Source organism: Symphalangus syndactylus, chromosome 10, assembly GCF_028878055.3.
Source record: "Symphalangus syndactylus isolate Jambi chromosome 10, NHGRI_mSymSyn1-v2.1_pri, whole genome shotgun sequence".
Taxonomy (NCBI): Eukaryota; Metazoa; Chordata; class Mammalia; order Primates; family Hylobatidae; genus Symphalangus; species Symphalangus syndactylus.
Window position 1 is genome coordinate 50547895 of NC_072432.2, and position 25034 is coordinate 50572928.

Here is a 25034-nt window from a genome sequence, read left to right on the forward strand (position 1 = left end):
CTGAATGATCACATTCAAATACAAATATAAATTTCCTGTAACTGCACATTCCCTTTAAGCTACCACGTTACTCTCCTTTGCACAGCCAATCATTTTTAGAGTGGTCTACACTCACTGTCCTCACTTCATCACTGCCTGTTCACTCTCTAATCACTGCAGGCTAGCATCCACCGACACCACAGCAACAAAACTGCTCTCCCTGAGCTCCTCAGTAACCTCTGCACTTCCAGAGGCAATGGATAATTTCCTGACCTTGTTTGCTTTGAACTCTCCGTGACATTTAACACTTCCCTTTTCTCATGTGACTCTTATTCCTCTTACTGTTTGTATCTTTAGCTCTTCCATCCTCTGATGGTGCCTAATGATCTTCACTCCCCAGGGTTCTGGCTCCAGCTCTCTGCTCAACTGGTTGAATAACTGCTCATGCTACAGCATGCAAACTACATCTGTAACCCCAAACTCCATGCTTACCTCTAGACCTATCTACCCAAGTATCTACTAGATATCTCTACTCAAATTCAACAAGCCCAAAACTAATTCACTATCTTTCTTCTAAAACCAAACCTTCCTCCTATAATCCTTCACCTTGGTAATTAATACCACCATTTACTAAGTGGTTCATATTAGAAATGTGACTCACGACTTTTCCTTCTCATATTCCTACAATATCTAATTCGTCATTAAGTTTTATCTGTTCTTTTTTTAATTATTTCTTAGAACTATCCAGTTGTGTTTTGGTAAGTGAACAACCCATTCTCTGAGAGAGGGAGAGGTGGGTGACACTTGATGGTTTTCATGGTGTGATTGATCCCCCCACCACAACTGACTTTGATGCAGGATATTTTCTTGACCCCTTCACGGAACTCGCAGCAGGGTGCCTTGTTCACTCAGCTCGCCCTGCTCAATCCCTTGCAGGAGGGAGCGTGCAAGCGAATGACTGCAGGAACCTGAGCGAGCGAAGGCAGGAACTGGCTACTTTGGCACCAGCGGGAGCAAACTCCATGTGGGCCCCTCACCAGTGTCCAGGTGTGGGCACCGGCCACGCCAAGCCCCAGAGGGCATGTAACCATGCTCTTTTAGCTCCACCGTCCGCAGACAGCAGTGTGTTATCAGCTCAGTGAGCCCTTTGCCTCATCACATGGGGCAGCTGCCTTCCGCCAGCAAGGGCAAAGGGCCAGTGTGACTGCCTTTTTGGGTACCTGCACGTAGTGTGTCCGAGTTCTTGTCCAGTGCCCGAGAGGAATGAGGTCACACAGATGGATTAAAGGATGGTGAATGTGGAGAAATTTTTTTTTCAGTGATGAAAGAGGCTCTCAGTGGAGAGGGGAGCTGGAAAGGGAACGGGAAGGGAAGATCCCTCTCCTCTGAAGTCAAGCCACCTCTCTCCTATGTCCAGGCGCTTCTTCTCGACATCAGGCTGCTTCTTCCCTCTGCTGGCTGAGTTCTGGGGTCTTTATGGGCACAGGATGGGGATGGGGCAGGCAGGCCGCAGGTAGTTTTGGAAAAGGCAATATTCAATTGGCAAAAAGACATTATTCAGAAAGAACCAATCAGGAGAGAATGGAAGTTCCCACTTTGGGCTGCGGGTTTCAGGCTTTTCGGCTTGAAGGCGAGATTTTGCCAGGGACCCGCCCCTGTATGCCTACAGTTTCTCTGCCTCCTGTTGCTATCAATTTTAAGCTACCAACGTGACACCACTGAACAGAATCGGGAAGAGACATGCGGAACACTTATTATATAGTATTTCCACCAACAGATATAATAGATGTAAATAACCTCAAAAGAGTAGATAATAGTAAAATAATTATGAAGTGATGAGTTTTTACTATTTATTTTCTGTTTTTAATATAATTAATTTAATTATACATGCACGTAATTTAATTTTTAATTGATGGCTTTAACAACCAACTCAAAAAAGTCTTGAAATGTAACAAACAGCTCTCACAAACCAGTACAGGCTGGATCTATCCCTCTTTTCTCCACTCCTAAGACCACAGCCAAAATGTAAGGCTCTGACCACCTCACCTTGATGTTACGATCATCTCTCACAGGTCATGCTACTGGTCTGTCCTCCACACAGCTGTCACACATGCAAATCTGGTTATATCATCACCCCTGTCCACACATGTGTGCACACACACACAGACATACACACACACATGCACACACACACACACACTTAAAATAATTCTTTGGGTCCCTATAGCTTTATGGCTGGAATTTTTAATTCCTTGTTTAATGCACTATGACTTTTACAATATGGCTATCTGCTTACTTTTGAACCTTATCTACCCCAGCCCACTTCCCCTGTTGACAGCCTAGAGACCCAAATATTAACATCCTAGAGACTCGATGCTTCTGTAACTTCACCCATGCTGCTGCCTGCCACCCTGTAGAGTACACTTCTCATCCTTCATACAGCTAACTACTGTTTATTAGTTTTCAAACCTCAGATCAAGAATTACCTTCTCTGGAGGTCATCTCTATACAGTAGTTAAGAACACTGTAGTTAAGAACACAGATCTGAAATCAAACAGAAGTGTTAAATATCTGCTGTGCCACTTCCTAGCTGTGTAACCCTGCACAAGTTACTTAATCTTTATGCCCGAGTTTCCTTACTAGTGAAATGATTACAATAATGTGCTTACCTGATAGAATTTTTCAGAAGATTTAAAGAATATGTGTGTGCAAAGCTCTTAGAATAGTGCCTAGAACTTAAGTACTTAGGATGTAGTAAAGTTAGCTATTATCAACTACCTAATTTAAAAATGCTTCCTATCTCTCTTTCCATTGCATTATGTACATAATCATCACATTACACTATATGATTTTATATAAATATATTATATATTTATAGATACATTATTAGTATATACATATATAGATATGTGTATATAATACATATATAGATATATGTATATACACATATAGATATGTGTATATAATACATATATAGATACATGTATATAAGTATATAGATACATATATACACATATAGTATACATATAGCCCTCAACCTGTGGGATCTGACACTATCTCCAGGTACACATATATAGTATATACATATATGTATACTATATATATATAGTTTATATATGTATCTATATAGCATATACATATATGTATACTATATATATGTATCTATATACTTATATACATGTATCTATACATGTATATATTATCTGTATACATATATACATTATAACATATATGTATCTATACACACACACACACATACATGTTTCATCCACGGTTCCTGTCTCATAATTCCCATAGACCTTGTTACAATGTTATAATGTTGGCGCACTTTAGGCCTCATAAGCAGACCTCAGAATAACAGGATCTCTCTCTCTCTAATCTTCTATTTTTTTACCTGCTACTTTTTCTCCCCAAGGCAGGACTCTAATCTTCCCCTGCCTTTACCTACCTTGCGTGATTGTAGGTCATAAGACCCCCATTTCAGAAGGGCTTCTGCCCCATATTCTGGAGGAAGGAATGTTGCATGGAGAGGCCAAGAAGACGCCCAGCACAGTGATCCATGTCTGTAATCTCAGCACTTTTGGAGGCCAAAGTGGGATAATCGTTTGAGCCCAGGAGCTCGAGACCAGCCTGGGCAACATAGGGAGATCCTGTCTCTACAGAAAAAAAAAAAAAATTAATTACCCAAGTGTGGTAGCAATCGCCTGTAACCTCAACTACTTGGGAGGTTGAGGTGGGAGCACACTTGGGCCCAGGAGGTCGAAATCACACCACTGCACTCCAGCCTCACAGTCAGAGTGAGACTCACCTCAAAGGAAAAAAAAAGAGGCCAAAAAGAATCTGAACAGGTGGGCCTTGCCGGGTTTCCCCACTCAGCCTTTGAGTACTAAAGCATACCCTTTTTGTCTAAACACATTTCTGTGTGGTTGTCAATGGTGCCTATCCTTTCATGAAGTCTCCATAAAAGGCCCAAGGGGACGAGGTTTGAAGAAATTATAAGATAACTGAACCTGTGGAGGTTTCCTAGAGGGTGTGTTTTGGGGAGGGCTTAGAAGCTCTGTGCCCCTTCCCCCATATCTCGCCCTTTGCATCTCTTCACTTGTATCCTTTGTAATATCGTTTATTATAAACCAGTAAACCTAAGTACGTGTTTCCTTGAGTTCTGTGATGCACTCTAGCAAATTAATCGAACCCAAAGAGGGAGTCACGGAAGCCCAACTTGAAACCAGTCAGTCAGAAGTTCTGAAGGCCTGATCTTGTGACTGGTATCTGGGAAAGGGAAGATGTCTTGTGAGACTGAACCCTCCACCTGTGGGATCTGACGCTATCTCTAGGTACACAGTGTCAGAACTCATTTGGAGGACACTCAGCTGGTGCCTGCTGCAGAGTTGATTGCTTGCATGTTGATGATGAAAAATCTCCCACATTTGGTCACAGAAGTCTTCTGTGTCGATTGTAGCGTGGTGTGAGACCACAGGAAAAGCAGTTTGAGATTTTCCACATGCAGAAACTCTTAAGACAGAAACTATGTGTCCCTGTGCTTAGGCAGTGTCTAGTAAGCACTCAATGAATAAATTTAAAAAATGAATGAGTGATGCAAGTTCTGGCCAACTGGACATTCTTTCCTTTTGATTCATTCAGCTACATTTAGATTTAGGGAAATGAAGGGAACTTGTGAGATCATGCGGACGGATTAAAAGGGAAATATTTTCTCAAATTTAATAAACTACGCATGTTGCTGCAACAAACAGAAAGAAATGAGCCTTATGATGCAAAACGCTTTTGATAATTCTTGCTTCCCCTTTAAGTTGTACCATTTGTAAGAAAATAGGGTAGCATTCCATGTGCCCAATTCCATTGTTATGTGTGATAAATGTCGGAAACACTCCTGGCATTAAAAGGAGCCTAAATGTGTGGCCAGAATGGACTTTAATGTTCCACTGGACAATTTTTCTGACCTCACAGCAAAACTTAAATTACATTATTTTCTGAGAATCTAAGTTGTTTATTCAAGAATCACAACTTATCTGGAAGATGAGAGAAAAAAGAATTAAAATTTATTGAGCATCTCCTAGGTATCAGGCATTTTTACAAGTACCATTTCTTCTAACTCGCACAAAACTGAATTAGATGTTTTATTAGTCAAGGTTCTCCAGAGAAACAGAACCAATAGGAGATAGGTAGGTAGATAGATCATAGATAGATAGATAGATGATAGATGATAGATAGATAGATAGATAGATAGATAATAGATAGATAGATAGATAGATAGATAGATAGATAGATAGATAGATAGATGATAGATAGATAGAGATATAGATAATGAGGACTCAGTTCACATTAATGGAGCCAGTCCCAAGATCTGCAGTCAACAAATTGGAAAGCCAAGAGAGCCAATTGTATAGTTCCTGTTCAAGTCCAAAGAACTGAGAACCAATGATGTTGAGTTCTAGTCCAAGTCTGAAGGCCTAAGAATTGGAGGGCTGATGGTGTTAAGTCCCAATCCAACAGCAGAATATCAATGTCCCAATTCAAACGGATAAGCAGAGAGAGAGAGGGAATTCTCCCCTCCTCTGCCTTTTTGTTCTATTCAAGTCCCCAGTGGATTGAATTATGCCCACTCACATTGGGTAGAGCAATCTGCTTTATTCTGTCTACTAATTCAAATGTTAATTTCTTCAGAACACACCCTCAGAGACACACCCAGGAATAATGTCTAAGTAGATATCTGGGCATACCATGGTCTAGTCAACTTGACATATAAAATTAACCATCACAGATGTTATCCCCATTTTTAGATGGGGAAGCTGAGGCTTAGAGGGCTAAGTACCTTGCCAAAGATCATACAGATGGCAAATGTTGCTCCAGAGTTCAAATGCATGTCTCTCTAATCTGAAAGCACCGGTCTGCTTCCGCTAAACCAATGGTTCTCAATCAGGGCGATTTTGCCCCCATGGAACATTTGGCAATGTCTGGAGACATATTTGGTTGTCCCTAGGTGGTGGGGGATGGGGGCTCGCTACTGACATCTAATGGGCAGAGGCCAGGAATGCTGCTAAGCATCCTACAATGCACAGGACAGCCCCCGGCAACAAAGAATCATCAAGCCAAAATGTTAACAGTGCCAAGATAAAGAAACCCTGCACTAAATCATACTATTTTGTATTTCTATAGTTTTCAAAACCAGTAGACTAGTAATAACATACTGATCTAAAATACAAGGCTACGCACAGTGGCTCATCCCTGTAATCCCAGCACTTTGGGAGGCTGAGGTAGGAGGAATGCTTGAAGCCAGAAGTTTGAGACCAGCCTGGGCAACATGGCAAGACCCCATCTCTACAAAAAAAAAAACAAAAAACAGACAATTAGCTGGGCTTAGTAGTGTGCACCTATATCCGCAGCTACTTGAGAGCCTGAGGCAGGAGAATCACCTGAGCCCAAGAGTTGGAGGCTGCAGTGAGCTATGATTGCAATTACACTCCAGCCTGAGCAACAGAGCAAGACCCTGTCTCAAAAATAAAAATAAATAAATAAAATAAAATACAAGTGACTATAGTTCCATAAATCTAATAAATATTTGTGGAATAAATGAATAAATAAGTAAACATTGAATTTAAAATATAGAGGAAAGAAACTGCATTTTTCAATGATTCTTTACAATTAGCATTCACTAAGAGGATAGAACGTTTTAAATTATCATCGCTAATAGAGTCCACATACTTACTTTAAGCATGAATTACTATATATAAAATATTTTGTTTTAATACAATAAAAATCATGGAATATATTTTAGTGGGTTTAGTAGTTTAAGGGGAAAAGATCGGAGCAATTTAAGGTTCATACAATTAATGGAATTATTTTCAATTTTAGAATCCTAAAATATTAGGGCTAGAGGATCATCTAGGTCTCACTCTTCATTGTTCATCACTTGAGAAAACTGTATCTAAGAAACGGCAAGTGACTTTCCCAAGGTCTCCTGGCAGTCAGGGACACTGCTGGAGCCAGAATCCAGCTCTCCTGACAGTTTAATGCTTTTCTCGTTGTAAGGTATTTTTCAATGTATTAGAGGTTTGGGGCAGCGGGGGGAGGTTGCTCCATGTTTTTACTTAAATACATTTTTCTTTCATGGAAAATTGAATTCCTATGCTTTTTGCCTTGTTTAGGCCATAAGATGTTTTATTGAAAGAAACTTTCAATATCAAGTAATCCAACCAACCTTCTAAGATAAGCCTTTTCCTTCAACACAAAGAAGTGCATTTTGCCAAGCACGTACCATCTTACTCCTTAAAATGTTTGGACCTTTTTGTTTAAAAACTCAAACTCAAAGCGAAATCTCAATTTGTCACAATGGTGGTTTTTTTGTTTCTTTTGGGATTTTTTTTTAGTTTTTGTCCCCCTTCCTTACACCTTTGCGTAAGAGGTAAAGTGGAGAATTTGCAAAATAGCTAGAAAAAAGCTGGAGTAGGCGCCTGGAAATCTAGCTTCAATCCCAGCTCCCCTTCTACAGGGCTCAGTAACCTCCAGCATGTCACACTGTAGGCTTTCTAGGCCTGTTCTTCATCTGCCACATCCTGGGGTTGTTGTAAAGATCAAATAAGGTAATATCTCATTTGTAAATTTATTTGGTAAACCCAAAGCACTATGGCAATAGAAATGTCAACTATATTTTATATGCCATTACTCATTCTAAATAAAGTAAACATGCATTCCATTGTTAATATTCTAAATTTCTCCTTGTTATATGTAGTCATTTTCAGAAGGATCACTTAGAAGAATTATACTTGAGTCTCCAAGTACATGTCATTTTCATTAAAACTGGGAATTGATTAGTCCAGACTAGCAAGGTTATAAATGATTTAAGTTTCTCCCCGCACCCCTGATTCAACCCTCCCACCCCCACCACACACACACACACACACACACACACACGCACACAATACCAAATCACTTTCTATGTGCAGCTTTACTCTCCATTCTTCCAACTCACTGTTCCCTGGTCCAGGTGGCCCACTCTGTGTGATCTGAATAGTGAGATAGGTAAAAATGTGTTCTTGTTCCTAACATGACGAGGAAGTCTATGCTATAGCCCTGTTTTCTTCAATAAAAACTTCATTTGCTGCTACTTTGAGAGGCCGAGGCACGTGGATCACTTGAGGCCAGGAGTTCGAGACCAGCCTGGGCAACATGGTGAAACCCCTGTCTCTACTAAAAAGACAAAAATTAGCCAGGCATAGTGGCACATGCCTGTTATTCCAGCTACTTGGGAGGCTGAGGCATGAGAAAGGAGAATCACTTGAGCCTAGGAGGCAGAGGTTATAGTGAACCAAGATTGCACCATTGCACTCCAGCCTGGGCGACAGAGCAAGACTCTGTCTAAAAAAAAAAAAAAAAAAAAAAAAAAGGAAAAAAAAAACTTCGTTTGCTGAGTTAGAACCAAAGACTCATAGGAATTCCTATGTGTCACACTAAAAATGATGATGATAATGATGGAGGAAAATATGAAGAAAATATGAAATGGAAGTCATCTGTTGTTAAATGGAGATGAAACATATACATATGTTGCCACTCCCTGCTAAAATTCCAGAATAATGATAGGAAAAGAATAGTAATAATATAGACTCACAGTGACTAAGATAAAAGAAGAGGAGACAAAGAAGACAAGTGTCAACACATCTTTAGAAGATGGAAGACTGACTTAGAACAGGGAAAGCTTAAACCTAAAAGTCTGCAGAGAAGGATGCCATAGACAAAGAAGGAAGCCATTCACACTGAAGAACCCATGCAACTTTCCAGAATTGGAGGTACCAGGTGATTTGGAAGGCAGGGTGAGGATAGAAGCTGAAATCTGAAGTATTGGTTGAAAGCCTATCAGATTAACTCTTAGATTCAAGATACTTCCTCCTGCCTGCACAGCCAGGGGACTTCCATGTTTCAACATAAACAGGAAAAAGCTTATCCTCTGGCTCTGCACTCGAGGTAAGCACAATGTCAGGTGGAAGGTGGAGCCATACAGAAACCTAGGGACTAAGTTAAAAATCAGTGTGTGCACTGAGAGAACTCCAGTCTCTTCACTCATTTCACAGAATGCTAGCAACCAGGTTTATATTTGCTTCCCAAGGTAAGAGGTATGAATTTCTCCTCTAGAGAAAAGAAAATCTCCCTATAATATCTGACAATGACATTTGGGGTGCCCCATCAAGACTGTCAGGTTACTGCTCCTTGGAAGCCCTCCAGTGCTCCATAGAACTGTTCTTTGGAAGCCCTCCAAGCCCTGTCAATAAAGTTCTAATTGGCTTTCTAGTGACTCACTGCTAAGTATTAATGGACAGCCAAATACATCAGACATTAGAGAAAAGCCTTCAACATGAAAAACAAAGATCAAAACCAACTAACTGGGAAAATAAAAGGAACAAGAAGGAAACAGAAAATGCAGAGCACAGAGGAAATTTTCAAAATATTTGATTAATATCCTCAAGGTGACAAGAATATATGTCACACTAATAAAGAACAGGACAATATTAAAAAGAAGCCTTCGGGAAATAAAAAATTAACAGTATATAAGCATATTCTCACTCATATGGAAGCGAAAAAAGTTGATCTCATAGAAGTAAGAGGTAGAACAGAGGATACTTGAGGCTGGGAAGGGTGAGGAGAAGAAAGGAATAGGGAGCTATTTGTTAAAGGACATAAAACTATAGCTAATAGGAAGAATAAGTTCCAGTGCTCTATACCACTATAGGATATTATATATTTCAAATAGCTAGAAAGAAGACACTGTTCCCAATACAAAGAAATAATAACTGTTTGAGGTGATGGATATGCAAATTATCCTTATCTGATCACTATACATTATATGTAGTGAAACATCACTATGTACCCCATGAATATGTATAATTATTATTTGTCAATTTAAAAATAAAATTAAAAAAGAAAATGAAGTATAAGAGTATAATTTTTTTTTAATCAATAACAGAAGACAGGCATAGTGGCTCATCCCTGTATTCCTAGCACTTTAGGGGGCTGAGGTGGGCAGATCACTTTGAGCTCAGGAATTTGATACCAGCCTGGGTATCACGGCGAAACCCTATCTCTAGGGAAAAAAAAAAAAATCAGTAGGAGAGATGTAAGGTAAAATTGAGAAAGTTTCCCAGAATGATAGACACACTGTTGAAGAGAAGAGCAAAAATGATTAGCAAATCGGAGAATCAACCCCGGAATTCTGATATTTAACTAATATAAATTCCAGAAAGAAAAGACAAAAAATAGAAGGGCAAAAATCATTAAGGAACTAACACATAAAATGCTCCCCAGAACTGAAATATATAAATTTCTAAATTCAAAGGGCCTAATGAGTTCCTAAAGTAAATGTAAAAGTATCCGAACTAAGGCAGAGATGGTAATATTTCAGAAGACTAGGGCCAAATGTAAAAACATAAAAGCATCCGTAAAGAAGAAAAAAATACTGTGTTCATAAAAACACTGGGGAAAAACTCACATCAGAGTTCTTACTAGCAACACTGGAAATTATAAGAAAATAGACCAATGCTTTAAAAAAAATTCCAATCTAGAATTCTATATCTATTCAAACTATGTATCAAATAAAGGGTAAAATACAGATATTTTTCTAATATGCAATACCTTAAAAAGTCTGTCTCCTGTGTATGGTTTCTCAAGAAACTTATGGAGTATGTGCTTCATGAAAATGAGGGAGAAAACTAAGAAAGAAAACTGTATGGGACTTAGGAAGAAAGAAATCACACAGAAGAAAAAAGACAAAGGGGATTACCAGGGTGTGGTGACCCCAGGTATGGACCCCGGGAGAAAAGCTGCACAGCAGCCAGGGATACACCAGTCCAAAGGAAACAAGAACTGCGAGGGATACACCAGTCCAAAGGAAGCGAGAACCGCGAGGGATACACCAGTCCAAAGGAAGCGAGAACCGCGAGGGATACACCAGTCCAAAGGAAGCGAGAACCGCGAGGGATACACCAGTCCAAAGGAAGCGAGAACCGCGAGGGATACACCAGTCCAAAGGAAGCGAGAACCGCGAGGGATACACCAGTCCAAAGGAAGCGAGAACCGCGAGGGATACACCAGTCCAAAGGAAGCGAGAACCGCGAGGGATACACCAGTCCAAAGGAAGCGAGAACCGCGAGGGATACACCAGTCCAAAGGAAGCGAGAACCGCGAGGGATACACCAGTCCAAAGGAAGCGAGAACCGCGAGGGATACACCAGTCCAAAGGAAGCGAGAACCGCGAGGGATACACCAGTCCAAAGGAAGCGAGAACCGCGAGGGATACACCAGTCCAAAGGAAGCGAGAACCGCGAGGGATACACCAGTCCAAAGGAAGCGAGAACCGCGAGGGATACACCAGTCCAAAGGAAGCGAGAACCGCGAGGGATACACCAGTCCAAAGGAAGCGAGAACCGCGAGGGATACACCAGTCCAAAGGAAGCGAGAACCGCGAGGGATACACCAGTCCAAAGGAAGCGAGAACTGCGAGGGATACACTAGTCCAAAGGAAGCGAGAACTGCGAGGCTCTGGGAGTGCCACTTCCAAGGGGGGAAATGGACACGAGGGATTTCCTTAGGGGGTTGTTGATGTCGCTCTGTTGTTGTTATTGTTGTTACCATATTAGGAGGAAATTTTAAATTTTGTTGGAAAATTCAGGAAGAATAAGTGATGGGTGCACAAAAAATATGTAAAAAGCTTTAAAAGGAAGGCAGTTTCTAAATCAAAACAAAACCAAAATATCGTTCAAGAAAAGAAATGTCAGTGTGGTTCAACACATGAAATTACTACTTGGTTCAGCTGTGAGGAATATTTACATTGTCATGAATGTGAAATAAAAATTTAAACAAGAATTATGGTAAAATTATTTTAGGAAGAGAAAGGAGGTAGAGAAGTGTGTGTGTGTGCGTATGTGCGTGCGCGCGTGCGTGTGTGTGAAGTGATAGTTGTTGCAATATTAAATCCTTAGAGTAATATTTAATATATTTTAAAATATCCATTTAAGCATATTATTTAGAAATATTGGGATAAGTAGCAGAAGAAACTGCTCAGTTCCTTTATAAATCTCAAAGTCTTATTTAAAACTCTGTGAATGTGTTTATGTTTGCAAAAAATAATTTAAAGGAGTCATTTAGTATTTCTGGGTGATCCATAAAACCTCTATTAAATACTAAAAACTGTTGCCCTAATCCCAGTTAGAGGTCAGACTACCAGACTTAGGGATATCCTGCAAAAAAATGTAGGCTGCCCACTACTTTCAAGAACCACGATGATGTAACTGGGTGTGGGAAAAGCCTTAGACCCAGAGTTCATCTGGAGACAACTTACTTAACCTCTCTAGCCTCACTTGTCTCATTTCTAAACTTAAAGAGTTCATTTGGAACTAACTAAACTCAGATGAAAGGCAAATACCAAAAGTGAGACAGATCAAGCACAAACGCCAGCATCCCTTACAGAGGACAGTCTCAACTCAGATGCAGCCAACTGCTGTCATGAAGGCCTGTTGTTGCTAAGAGGTCAGATGGTTCAAGATAAACTGGAAATTTGGATTTTGACATGAAACCTCTGGAATTTAAAATACTGGTTTAAAATGCACAGTGCCTACCAGACCAAACCTATCTTCAGGCCACCCCCAGCTCACAGATTGCCAGTAAAGACCTCTAAATTAGATGAACATTAATACCCTCTAGGTCTATGACTCTGTGGCAGTGCAGTGTTGTTTGACTAAAAATCTTCACTGAATGAATGTGTTTCTTTACCACTAAACAGGCAGTGTGTTCTTACTCAACCTTCACATACCGTGTTACTTCATTTCATTACTTTTTTTCATTATGAATACTCATAAATCTTAAGACCTGAGATCTGCACAGAGTCTTTACTCGAAGAAGTACTGTCATAAACAGAGATAGGTTCTGCCGAACACGGCTGGACCAAAAAATCAGGGAGTCATTTTCACAGGTACACAACTGAGTTAAGAACTGCTATCAATCTGTCTTTTCAGACATATTAATCCACAAAGATAGAAATCACTTTTATATGCCAAGGACAATATCAACCTCAGTATTTGCTAAGATTATCTTTCAGTTTTTCATGAGGAAACTTTTCCCTGCCACTGATAATTATCTTCTTGGTTCACAGATCTGGAAAGCATGAAGACTGGGCTTTTTTTCCTATGTATCTTGGGAACTGCAGCTGCAATCCCGGTAAATTTCCTTTCTTCTGTTATTACATCTCTTTCTCCTGACATTTAATGTAGAAATCCTCCATTTAAAAGAAAATGTTCTTATATAATGGTCTGAAATTCTCTTTTTATTTTAATTATATTCTTTATTGCCCAAGTAATAAACAAATAACTGGAAAACTCAAGATAAGGTACTTAAAAAAAATTTTAGAACTATCAGTTTCCATAGGACGCAATAAATATGCAGCAGAAAGTTTGGGCTATCAGTTTATTAGCCATAGAATCAGCCCAAATACACAAGAGACAGGAAGAAATAAATTCTCCCAGGGAAGCTCATCACATTCTCATTATAAACCCAAGATTTTAGGCCAGGTGCGGTGGCTCACGCCTGTAATCCCAGCACTTTGGGAAGCTGAGATGGGCGGATCACCTGAGGTCAGGAGTTCGAGACCAGCCTGGCCAACATGGCAAAACCCCGTCTCTACTAAAAAATACAAAAATTAGCCAGGCATGGTGGCGGGCACCTGTAATCCCAGCTACTCGGGAGGCTGAGGCAAGGAGAATCAACTGAACCCAGGAGGCGGAGGTTGCAGTGAGCTGAGATCACTCCACTGCACTCCAGCCTGGGCAACACAGCGAGACTCCATCTGAAAAAAAAAAAAAATACTTAGGGTGCATATCCACAGTCTCCAGCAGCATTTTCTTCAATATCAAATAGACGCTGGCTGAGAAATTTTGAGTCTATAATGAAAATAGAAACCAATGGGTTAGGCAGGAAACGATATGGTAATCATAAATCAGCTCCTAACTCATCCTTGGGAGGCTGTCCAAGCAAGTATGCTGAAAGTAGGCAGGACTAGAATATTCTATTCTTCATGGTCAGATATATTGGCCCCATTTGCACAGCAATAAAGCAGCTGTACACAAATCAGATCATTTGAAACCGTGTCAGTGGCCTCAAAACAAACCGAAAGTTAAAAAACAAATGAAACTATAGCATGGATGACCACTGGAGATGTTCTGCAAATGATTCATGTAATCCTTCATTAAACCAAAGGATTCGTGCCATTTTTTTTCTTTTTCACCAAATGGAGGAATCAGCCTCCTCTAAATAGAAAAAACAATTTCTCAATTGTCCCTTTCCTCCCTTCTTCTCTAGGTCTAAAATTCTGTCCTCGCTTTTTGGATAAGTTGTTGGCTAGCTTCTGGTTGACAAATGTGTCAGCAAAAACAAACTCCATGGCACCCAGACCAAGCTGTTCTTGGAAGACAGAGTTTATACCCACCATCAGGAATCATGCTTGAGTAGTATGGAGCTACTCTAGCTGAAATTGTACATTACACCTTGAAATTACAAAAGCGGGACAAGTTAGTGTTCAACACTGAAAGGAGTTCCCACAAAACCATTGTTTTCTCCGGAAAATGTCCTTTGTCCTTGTGGCTGTTGCTGTTACGTAAATAAACATCAAAAAGTGTCTTTGGGCCAGGCACAGTGGCTCCTACCTGTAATCCTAGCACTTTGGGAGGTCAAGGCTAGAGGATCATTTGAGCCCAGGAGTTCAAGACCAGCCTGGGTAACATAGTGAGGCCTCGCCTTTACAAAAAAAATAAATAAAAAATTAGCCAGGTGCCATGGTATGTGCCTGTAGTCCCAGCTACTTGGGAGGCACAGGAGGGAGGATACCTTAAGCCAGGGGAGTCGAGGCTGCAGTGAGCCAAGATCTCACATAGCACTCCAGCCTGGGTGACAGAGCAAGACTCTGTCTCAAAAAACAAAAAAAGTGTTTGAACCAAATGTTTGAATGACACACTTGCATTTAGACACATTCCAGATGTTTCCTTTCTGGGACAATTTGATATCATGTAAACCTAGCCAAACTGCTAGAAAGCTAAGTATCCTCTCATAGAACTGATCTATTAAAAATTTGTATCATTTTCCCTGCCTGCCTGAATTCTCCAGATGTAAATGGATTCTGTGTAGTTGGGAGATTCCAAATAGATTTCCAGAGGGCATGTTAAATAAATAGAAATATGTCCATAATGATAAACATAATTTCAATTGCAGAATATTTCTGAAAGTAAAAGAGCTGCCATTTTTTGTGTGCATTTCTTCCTGCTTGGGCAGCAGGCGGGTGGAGGGGGAGGGAGAGTGACCACTTCTCCACTAATAAGCCTAAAATCTCCCCCATTCATTGCCTTCTATGATGCCCCCTGTTGGCAGCTTACCAAAGTGGCCACCATTCTTTCTCCTTTTCCCCCTTCTTTAAGGCTTCTTTATAAACTTTTTCAAATTCATTACCCATCTTAGGTGAAAAGGAGATAAGAAGCAAAAGAGCAAACCAAACCTAATATGAATCCTGTACTTTGGCCAGAAGCCATGGCTCACATCTGTAATCCCAGCATTTTGGGAGGCTGAGGTGGGCAGATCACTTGAGGCCAGGAGTTCGAGACCAGCCTGGCCAACATGGTGAAATCCTGTCTCTACTAAAAACATAAATAAATACAAAAATTAGCAGGGCATGGTAGCAGGCACCTGCAATCCCAGCTACTCAGGAGGCTGAGGCATGAGAATTGCTTGAACCCAGCAGGTGGAGGTTACAGTGAGCCGAGATCACACCACTGTACTTCAGCCTGGGCAACAGAGCAAGACTCTGTCTCAAAAAAAATTTAAAAATAAACAATAAACCCTGTACTCCATGGTTTTCTTTATATTACACAGTCAGCACTACAGGACCTGCTAATGGAATAAAAATAAGTTAATCCAAATAGAATCTCAGTTTCATACTTACACCTGGATATGCCATCTGAGTGTCCAGAGTATCTCTCTAACAAAGATCCACGGTGAATATCTGCCTCAGATACTGGGCAGTTTATATTATTAACACCATGTGACTTTAGTATTAGCAATAGTAATTTTCAGTTGGGCAACTCCTTAAAATTTATAACATATTTTTTATACATAACCTTATTTTGATATTTCTGCTCACTTGATATTTCTTGCCACCTTGAGAGATGGCAGGGTAGAAATTAATGACCTTGGCCGGTCGTGGTGGCTCACGCCTGTAATCCCAGCACTTTGGGAGGCCAAGACAGGAAGATTGCTTGAGTTCAGAAGTTTGAGGCCAGACTGGGCACCATAGTGAAACTCCATCTCTACAAAAAATACAAAAATTACCCAGGCATGGTGGTGCCTGTAGTCCCAGCTACTGGAGAGGCTGAAGTGGAAGGGTGGCTTGAGCCTGGGAGGCAGAGGTTGCAGTGAGCCGAGACTACACCACTGAACTCCACCCTGGGCAAGAGGCTGGAGTTAATTAATTAATAAGTTAATATAATTAATTAATTTTATTGATATTTTTTAATTAATAAAAATATATTAATGACCTGTCAAACCACAGATAGAAAGTAAATAGCAGAGGCAAGACTTGAATGGGGGCCTCTTACCTCCAACTTCAGTTGTTCAACTTCCCCATCATGCATCACTGCCCAGCTCTTTATCCAAGTCTCCAATCTTGCTAGAAATAGGACCATCCCTCTAATAGAAATTAATACTCCAGACATGCCCTTTTCTACTTAGGCTTAGTGCCCTGTCTCACACAGTCTGAATTAATTCTAATTTTTTTTTTTTTTTGAGATGGAGTTTCGCTCTTGTTGACCAGGCTGGAGTGCAATGGCACAATCTCAGCTCACTGCAACCTCCGCCTCCAGGGTTCAAGCGATTCTCCTGCCTCAGCCTCCCGAGTAGCTGAAATTACAGGCACCCACCACCACGCCCAGCTAATTTTTTGTATTTTTAGTAGAGACGGGGTTTCACCATGTTGTCCAGGCTGGTCTTGAACTCCTGCCCTTGACCTCAGGTGATCCGCCCACCTCGGCCTCCCAAAGACCTGGGATTACAGGCGTGAGCCACCGAGCCCAGCCCTTAAATTGTTTTTTATTAAGATTTCCTGATCAACGTTAAGGCCAATGGCGTTAAGAAATCAAATAAATATTGATAAAAAGTTTATAAATTTTTCTGCTAATTATCAGTGAGTACTTAAATTAGGCAAATGTACAATACTATATACTATGGTTAATTTTATTTGACTTCAACTTTCTGCTAAACAACACTTTCCAAAATTGTAAAGTACAAATGCTTTGCAAAAGTTTAAAAAACACAGAAAATAATTTCAAAACTCAAAGCTACCACTATTTAAATGCATTTTGCTTTATTTTCACCCAGTCTCTGCATAAATAACTTTTTCTTAAACACAATTGAGATTCTGCTTCCACTTAACATTCTGTTCTAGGCATTTGCTTATATCCTGAAAAACTCTAGAGAATATTTTTAAATTGTTGGTATAAATGAAGTATATTGCTACTAATAATTATGACAACAAGAGTAACTAACAAATTTGTAAATTAGCATCCAGACATGAATAACAAAAACTAGTTTTTAATTTTTTCAGACAAATGCAAGATTATTATCTGATCATTCCAAACCAACTGCTGAAACGGTAGCACCTGACAACACTGCAATCCCCAGTTTGAGGGCTGAAGATGAAGAAAATGAAAAAGAAACAGCAGTATCCACAGAAGACCATTCCCACCATAAGGTAAAAGTAACATCATTTATATTAATATAATTTTTTAATTCTCCAAAGGCCTTAGTTTCAAAGCATGGTAAAAGAGATTATGTTATTTATGTCTCAGTTTAATTTTTTTTAAGCATGATGATCACCTCAACTGCCTCCAATCACTAGAAGAATCATGAGGATTAATGAGTTTTACTACTTGGGCTGAGCTGCTGTATACTTGTTTCATTTTATAAAATCCAAATTCAGTTTAAACCTGTGGCTACAGAGTGTGAGGAATATTATAAACATGTTTACGTGATAGTGTGTGAAGAACAAGAATAACGAATATTAAACGTTCCCTTAGGCATAAATATGGTTACATTATCATTTGTTTGAAGAATGAACCTTTTTTCTTTTAAGGCTGAAAAATCATCAGTACTAAAGTCAAAAGAGGAAAGCCATGAACAGTCAGCAGAACAGGGCAAGAGTTCTAGCCAAGAGCTGGGATTGAAGGATCAAGAGGACAGTGATGGTGACTTAAGAGTGAATTTGGAGTATGCACCAACTGAAGGTACATTGGACATCAAAGAAGATATGAGTGAGCCTCAGGAGAAAAAACTCTCAGAGAACACTGATTTTTTGGCTCCTGGTGTTAGTTCCTTCATAGATTCTAACCAACAAGAAAGTATCACAAAGAGAGAGGAAAACCAAGAACAACCTAGAAATTATTCACATCATCAGCTGAACAGGAGCAGTAAACATAGCCAAGGCCTAAGGGATCAAGGAAACCAAGAGCAGGATCCAAATATTTCCAATGGAGAAGAGGAAGAAGAAAAAGAGCCGGGTGAAGTTGATACCCACAATGATAACCAAGAAAGAAAGACAGAATTGCCCAGGGAGCATGCTAACAGCAAGCAGGAGGAAGACAATACCCAATCCGATGATATTTTGGAAGAGTCTGATCAACCAACTCAAGTAAGCAAGATGCAGGAGGATGAATTTGATCAGGGTAACCAAGAACAAGAAGATAACTCCGATGCAGAAATGGAAGAGGAAAATGCATCGAACGTCAATAAGCACATTCAAGAAACTGAATGGCAGAGTCAAGAGGGTAAAACTGGCCTGGAAGCTATCAGCAACCACAAAGAGATAGATGAAAAGACTGTTTCTGAGGCTCTGCTCATGGAACCTACTGATGATGGTAACACCACGCCCAGAAATCATGGAGCTGATGATGATGGCGGTGATGATGGCGATGATGGCGATGATGGCCCCAGGCACAGTGCAAGTGATGACTACTTCATCCCAAGCCAGGCCTTTCTGGAGGCCGAGAGAGCACAATCCATTGCCTATCACCTCAAAATTGAGGAGCAAAGAGAAAAAGCACATGAAAATGAAAATATAGATACCAGTGAGCCTGGAGAGCACCAAGAGGTAAGATTATTTTAAATGGTCCTTGTCCAATAAAGCCAGCATTATCAATAAACACTCATGACCTTTCTCTGTGCTCTCACAGTGTCCTGTATGGATGTCTACTAGTACATTACTAAAATATATTACAGTTATTTCTTTTTAGGTCCATCTCTATCATTAGGCTGAGAATGCCTGTTTTATTTGGGTTCTCGTCAATGCAGATCTTGGATCTGAGTGTTGTTTATTTGAGAACCACAGGGAACAAACATAGAGGAGTGCAGAAGTAACACAAGAAGGAAAGGAAGATAATAAAAGGAACATCATTGAAGCCATGGAAAGACATCTTCTCAGAATTATTCCATTTGGCGACTGAAGGAGCTGGGGTACTTCTTTTGGCTGAGGATTGCTGGGGGGTATTAATTTCCCAGCATTTCCAGTCTGGCCCTTGAGTGAGCCAGGTCAATTTCCGTGATTTTTCAGGCACAGAAATGCAGATATTGGCCATTGAAAGTCCCTGGAACTAGCTGGAATGATAAATTATGACAGATCTGAAGGATAGGAGACACTGACAGCTGCTGCTCTAATGCCTTGAAAGCAGATGCCATATTGTTTTTGAGTTGAATCACCAGTGTCCAACAAAATGTCTCTGACATAACAAAAGAGCCAACAATGTTTGTTGAATTAGTTATAAAGATTAAGGTCCTACTTTATTAAGCAAACACATACCAAAATGATAATCTGGAAACTACAGCAAGATCGGGGCAGGGAGGAAGCATATTTGGAGCTTTCATTCAAAATCCTGGCAGCCACCCACCAGCAGGACTTGGCACAGATTTTGGTACACAAGGTCAATGGTAACTTCAATTGCTGAGAACTCTGCTGCTACTCTAACGTAGGAGTTTTCTTACACCTTAAAAGCCTGGTATGAAAGCTTTACCAACAAATTCAAAGAGATTTCCAATGTAACTCTGGCTTAACTACAAAATCACAAGACAATACTATATTTCTAGTGTTTTCTCAAATCCAAAGAGGAGATTCCAAGTCTTATTGAGTAATCCCCAGAGATACCGCACTAAATCTCATTGATAAAGATAGAAATGGGTCCTGTTCTCCAAGGGTTATTGTCTACCTCCACAGTTGTGACTGATTTCCTTTTCTTTTTTCTTTTTTTTGTTTTGTTTTTGTTTTTGTTTTTGAGACGGAGTCTCACTCCTTCACTCAGGCTGGAGTGCAGTGGTGCAATCTCGGCTCACTGCAACCTCTGCCTCCCAGATTCAAGCAATTCTCCTGTCTCAGCCTCTCAAGTAAGTGGGACTATAGGCACCTGCCACCATGCCCAGCTAATTTTTGTATTTTTAGTAGAGACGGGGTTTCACTTTGTTGGTCAGGCTGGTCTCTAACTCCTGACCTCAGGTGATCCACCCACCTCAGCCTCCCAAAGTGCTGGGATTACAGGCTCCATTTCTTTCTTTTTTTTCTGTTTTGTTTTGTTTTTAGAGATGGAGTCTTGCTCTATCTCCCAGGCTGGAGTGCAGTGATGCAATCACAGATTACTGCAGGCTCAACCTCCTGGGCTGTAGCAGTCCTCCCACCTTAGCCTCCTGAGTAACTGGGACTACAGGCATGCACCATCACACCCAGCTGATTTTTTTTTTTGGCGGGGGAGGGGGTAGAGATAGAGTTTCCCTATGTTGCCCAGGTTGGTCTTAAAACTCCTGGGCTCAAGTGATCCTCCCACCCCGGCCTCCCAAAGTGCTGGGATTACATGTGTGAGACACCACACCCAGCCTGGTTTCCCTTTCTGAGATTTGAAATGATTTGAGCATGAAAAATACTCTGTGAAAGTATGCACAGTGGAAATATAAATTAAGTAATAGCTCTCCTCTTAGCAGATTTTAACTTTTGCTATTGTTATTCTAAAGGCCAAGAAAGCAGAGAACTCATCAAATGATGAGGAAATGTCAAGTGAAGGCAACATGAGGGTGCGTGGTGTGGGTGAGTATGCATGAAGCAAGCTGTTTGTGACTATATCAAAGAAGAGATGGAATCTGCCACTTTGGGCTTGCCCCTCCATCCTTTGGGATTACTGCACAGAATTTTTTCTCTCCCCAATCCTCCCCAAGGAAATGCTCCCATAAATTGTTGACATTTTCTTTTGCATACTTGATATACAACTATGGGTAAATGTGTTTACAAACTGGAAGCCCTGTTGAGATATTAGTGAAAGTGCTAGAGTTCTTCCTCCTTAAATCCTTTTGCTTCTGAAAAGAATTAATTCTATCTGATTTATTCTCAAATCTGTAACTTGCTGGTGAATTTATATCCCATACTTGATAAGGGACCTTATTCCTCCTCCTATCACAAACATTTTGAATTTCAGCCTTATTTCACTTCTGACCAGCTTGCACAACATTGCACTAAGGACTTCAGACTACGACCATCTCAGGCATAGAAGAGCTGTCTGTTCTTTGCACATCTCCAATCCAAACTGCTACAAGAGGAAATCTAGATTATCATGTAAAATAATCTGTAAAATTATCATGTAAAATAGAAGGTTCCATCTGGAAATTAACACATCAATTAAAGAGGATTCCAACGTCTTCCCACTTCCAAATTTGCAAATTTCAAGGACTTCAAAATTTCCCCCTCATTAGTGAAAATGAAACTAGTTGAGTGAATTTGTATTTACATACTCAATTTAACTTTGTCCATGCTTCCTGCCCAATCTTTTCTGTTAGATTCTTGCATGAGCTTCCAGTGTAAAAGAGGCCACATCTGTAAGGCAGACCAACAGGGAAAACCTCACTGTGTCTGCCAGGATCCAGTGACTTGTCCTCCAACAAAACTCCTTGATCAAGTAAGTATTCTGCAGAATAGTCTTTAAGTGGCTCCAAAAGATTAGTGACTGAATAAAAATATTTGCAATTGGAATTTTTGCTTAAAAAAGGTAGATACTTAGGTTATCATTTGGATATTTGGGATATTTGGAACATCTGCAGTTGTCATTCTACTGAGCTTATCCAGAGCTAAATTGTCATCACTGTTGGTACAGTTTAGTTGGTTTTTTTGATGCCAAATGGAACAATTACGATTTTAATAGTCTCACCTACCTGACCACATCTTTGGCACAGCACTGTTATCAGCATAGGAGCTTTAAGGAGCAGAGTGTCTTCCAGTGAGCATTTGGCTCTATCAGCTTTTTCTCCTACTTATCTTCCATAGGTTTGTGGCACTGACAATCAGACCTATGCCAGTTCCTGTCATCTATTCGCTACTAAATGCAGACTGGAGGGGACCAAAAAGGGGCATCAACTCCAGCTGGATTATTTTGGAGCCTGCAAATGTAAGATTATGTCCTTCCTGTCAACCGTCATCTCTGAGAGGGCTTGGGGTGAATCTGGACATGCCTGAATTATCTATATGCAAACAGGGAAAAGCTGATGTAGTTCTGAACACAAAAATCATCAACTGGAGAAACTTAAAAAATAAGAACTCTCAGGCCTTAACCGTAGGAGATTCTGATTTAACTGAACTAGGTTGGAACCCTGATATTGTTTTTTTATTTGTTTTTAAAGTAACCTAGACAATTCTAATGTGCAGCCAGGGCTCAGAACCACTATGATAATGTTATCCACTTAATCACAGAGTTGAATCACTGGAATTTTGCTACATTATTTGCCCTCTTCCCAATTTAAGTTAAGCCTTTGCCAAGAAGTCTTCCGACAACACATTTTTCCAGAAGTTTTTTAAGGCTGTCTTCCTTCCCCAGGATACTCTCAATTGTGTTTGGCTCCCCTTACCGCTAAGTGATTCTCCACATTAGCAGTGCTCACTAATATTTCTGGGTCTCCTCCCCTTCCAGACACAGGAAAGGATGAAACATGTCAGCATCCTGGATGTTAGGTATGACCATATATCTTGCTTTGTCCAATGAAATGTGAAAAAAATCATCTATGTGAGTTCTGGGCAGAAGCATTGAAGAGCTGGGGTATGGTTCTCCATCCTCTGCTCCTTTGCCACCACAAACTCTCTTTGAGATAGTGGCCTCAAAAAATGGCAATGTCATTGGTGGCTGGCAAGATGGCCAAATAGGGACCGCTCTGGTTTGCAGCTCCCAGTGAGATCAATGCAGAAAGAGGGTGATTTCTGCATTTCCAACTGAGGTACCTAGCTCATTGGGACTGGTTAGACAGTAGGTGCAGCTCACAGAGGGGGAGCCAAAGCAGCAATGGGTGTTGCCTCACCCGGGAACTGCAAGGGATCAGGGAACTCCCTCCCCTAGCCAAGGGAAGCTGTGAAGGACTGTGCTGCGAAAGACAGTGCATTCTGGCCCAGATACTACGCTTTTCTCACAGTCTTCGCAATCCACAGACCAGGAGATTCCCTCGGGTGCCTACACCACCAGGACCCTGGGTTTCAAGCACAAAACTGGGCCACCGTTTGGGCAGACACCGAGCTAGCTGCAGGAGTTTTTTTTCATACCCCAGTGGCACCTGGAATGCCAGCAAGACAGAACTGTTCACTTCCCTGGAAATGTGGCTGAAGCCAGGGAGCCAAATGGTCTAGCTCAGTGGATCCTACCCCCACGGAGCCCAGCAAGCTAAGATCCACTGGCTTGAAATTCTCGCTGCCAGCACAGCAGTCTGAAGTTGACCTGGGATGCTTGAGTTTGGTGAGGGGAGGGGCATCCACCATTACTAAGGCTTGAGTTGGCGGTTTTCCCTTCACAGTGTAAACAAAGCCGCTAGGAAGTTCGGACTGGGTGGAGCCCATGGCAGCACCATAAAGCCACCATAGCTAGACTGCCTCTCTAGGTTCTTCCTCTCTGAAGGCATCTCTAAGGGCATATCTGAAAGTAAGGCAGCAGCCCCAGTCAGGGGTTTATAGATAAAGCTCCCGTCTCCTTGGGACAGAGCACCTGGAGGAAGGGGCGGCTGTGGGCACAGCTTCAGCAGACTTAAATGTTCCTGCCTGCTGGCTCTGAAGACAGCAGCAGATCTCCCAGTACAGCACTCAAGCTCTGCTAAGGGGCAGACTGCCTCCTCAAGTGGGTCCCTGACCCCCGTGCCTCCTGACTGGGAGAAAGCTCTCAGCAGGGGTCAACAGACATTGAATACAGGAGAGCTCTGGCTGGCATCTGGCAGGTACCCCTCTGAGACAAAGCTTCCAGAGGAAGGAACAGGCAGCAATCTTTGCTGTTCTGCAGCCTCTGCTGGTGATACCCAGGCAAACAAGGTCTAGAATGGAACTTGAGTGAACTCCCGCAGACCTGCAGCAGAGGGGCCTGTTAGAAGGAAAACTAATGAACAGAAAGGAATAACATCAACATCAACAAAAAAGATATCCACACAAAAACCCCATCTGAAGGTCACTAACATCAAAGACCAAAGGCAGAAAATCCACGAAGACGAGGAAAAAACAACACAAAAAGGCTGAAAATTCCAAAAATGGGAATGCCTCTTCTCCTCCAAAAGATCACAACTCCTTGCCAGCAAGGGAACAAAAGTGGATGAAGAATGAGTTTGAGGAAGTGACAGAAGTAGGCTTCAGAATGTGGGTAATAACAAACTCCTCTGAGTTAAAGGAACATGTTATAACCCAATGCAAGGAAGGTAAGAACCTTGAAAAAAGGTTAGAGGAATTGCTAACCAGAATAACCAGTTTAGAGAAGAACATAAATGACCTGATGGAGCTGAAAAACACAGCACGAGGACTTTGTGAAGCATACACAAGTATCAATAGCCAAATCAATTAAGTGGAAGAAAGGATATCAGAGATTGAAGATCAACTTAATGAAATAAAGCGTGAAGACAAGATTAGAGAAAAAAGAATGAAAAAGAATAAACAAAGCCTCCAAGAAATATGGGACTATGTGAAAAGACCAAACCTACAT

The 25034-nt window shown here is 40.9% G+C and overlaps 1 protein-coding gene and 1 long non-coding RNA gene across 2 annotated transcripts in view; one reads left to right on the forward strand and one right to left on the reverse strand.

Moving 5' to 3' along the window:
- SPARCL1 (SPARC like 1) overlaps positions 1–25034 on the forward strand; it is a 57170-nt gene that overhangs the window by 17507 nt on the left and 14629 nt on the right. Inside the window, exons 2-7 of the mRNA XM_055297044.2 lie at positions 13133–13197; positions 17621–17767; positions 18149–19162; positions 21064–21136; positions 21880–21998; positions 22364–22484. Coding sequence (XP_055153019.1) covers positions 13144–13197; positions 17621–17767; positions 18149–19162; positions 21064–21136; positions 21880–21998; positions 22364–22484 — 1528 coding nt within the window. The 5' untranslated portion in view covers positions 13133–13143. The remainder of the gene's footprint in view (positions 1–13132; positions 13198–17620; positions 17768–18148; positions 19163–21063; positions 21137–21879; positions 21999–22363; positions 22485–25034) is intronic.
- Positions 1–25034, reverse strand: part of LOC129492147 (uncharacterized) — a 49484-nt gene that overhangs the window by 13863 nt on the left and 10587 nt on the right. The window contains exons 3-4 of the long non-coding RNA XR_008660749.2: positions 3428–3635; positions 2466–2523 (exon numbers count right to left, since the gene is read on the reverse strand). This is a non-coding gene — a long non-coding RNA (uncharacterized lncRNA). The remainder of the gene's footprint in view (positions 1–2465; positions 2524–3427; positions 3636–25034) is intronic.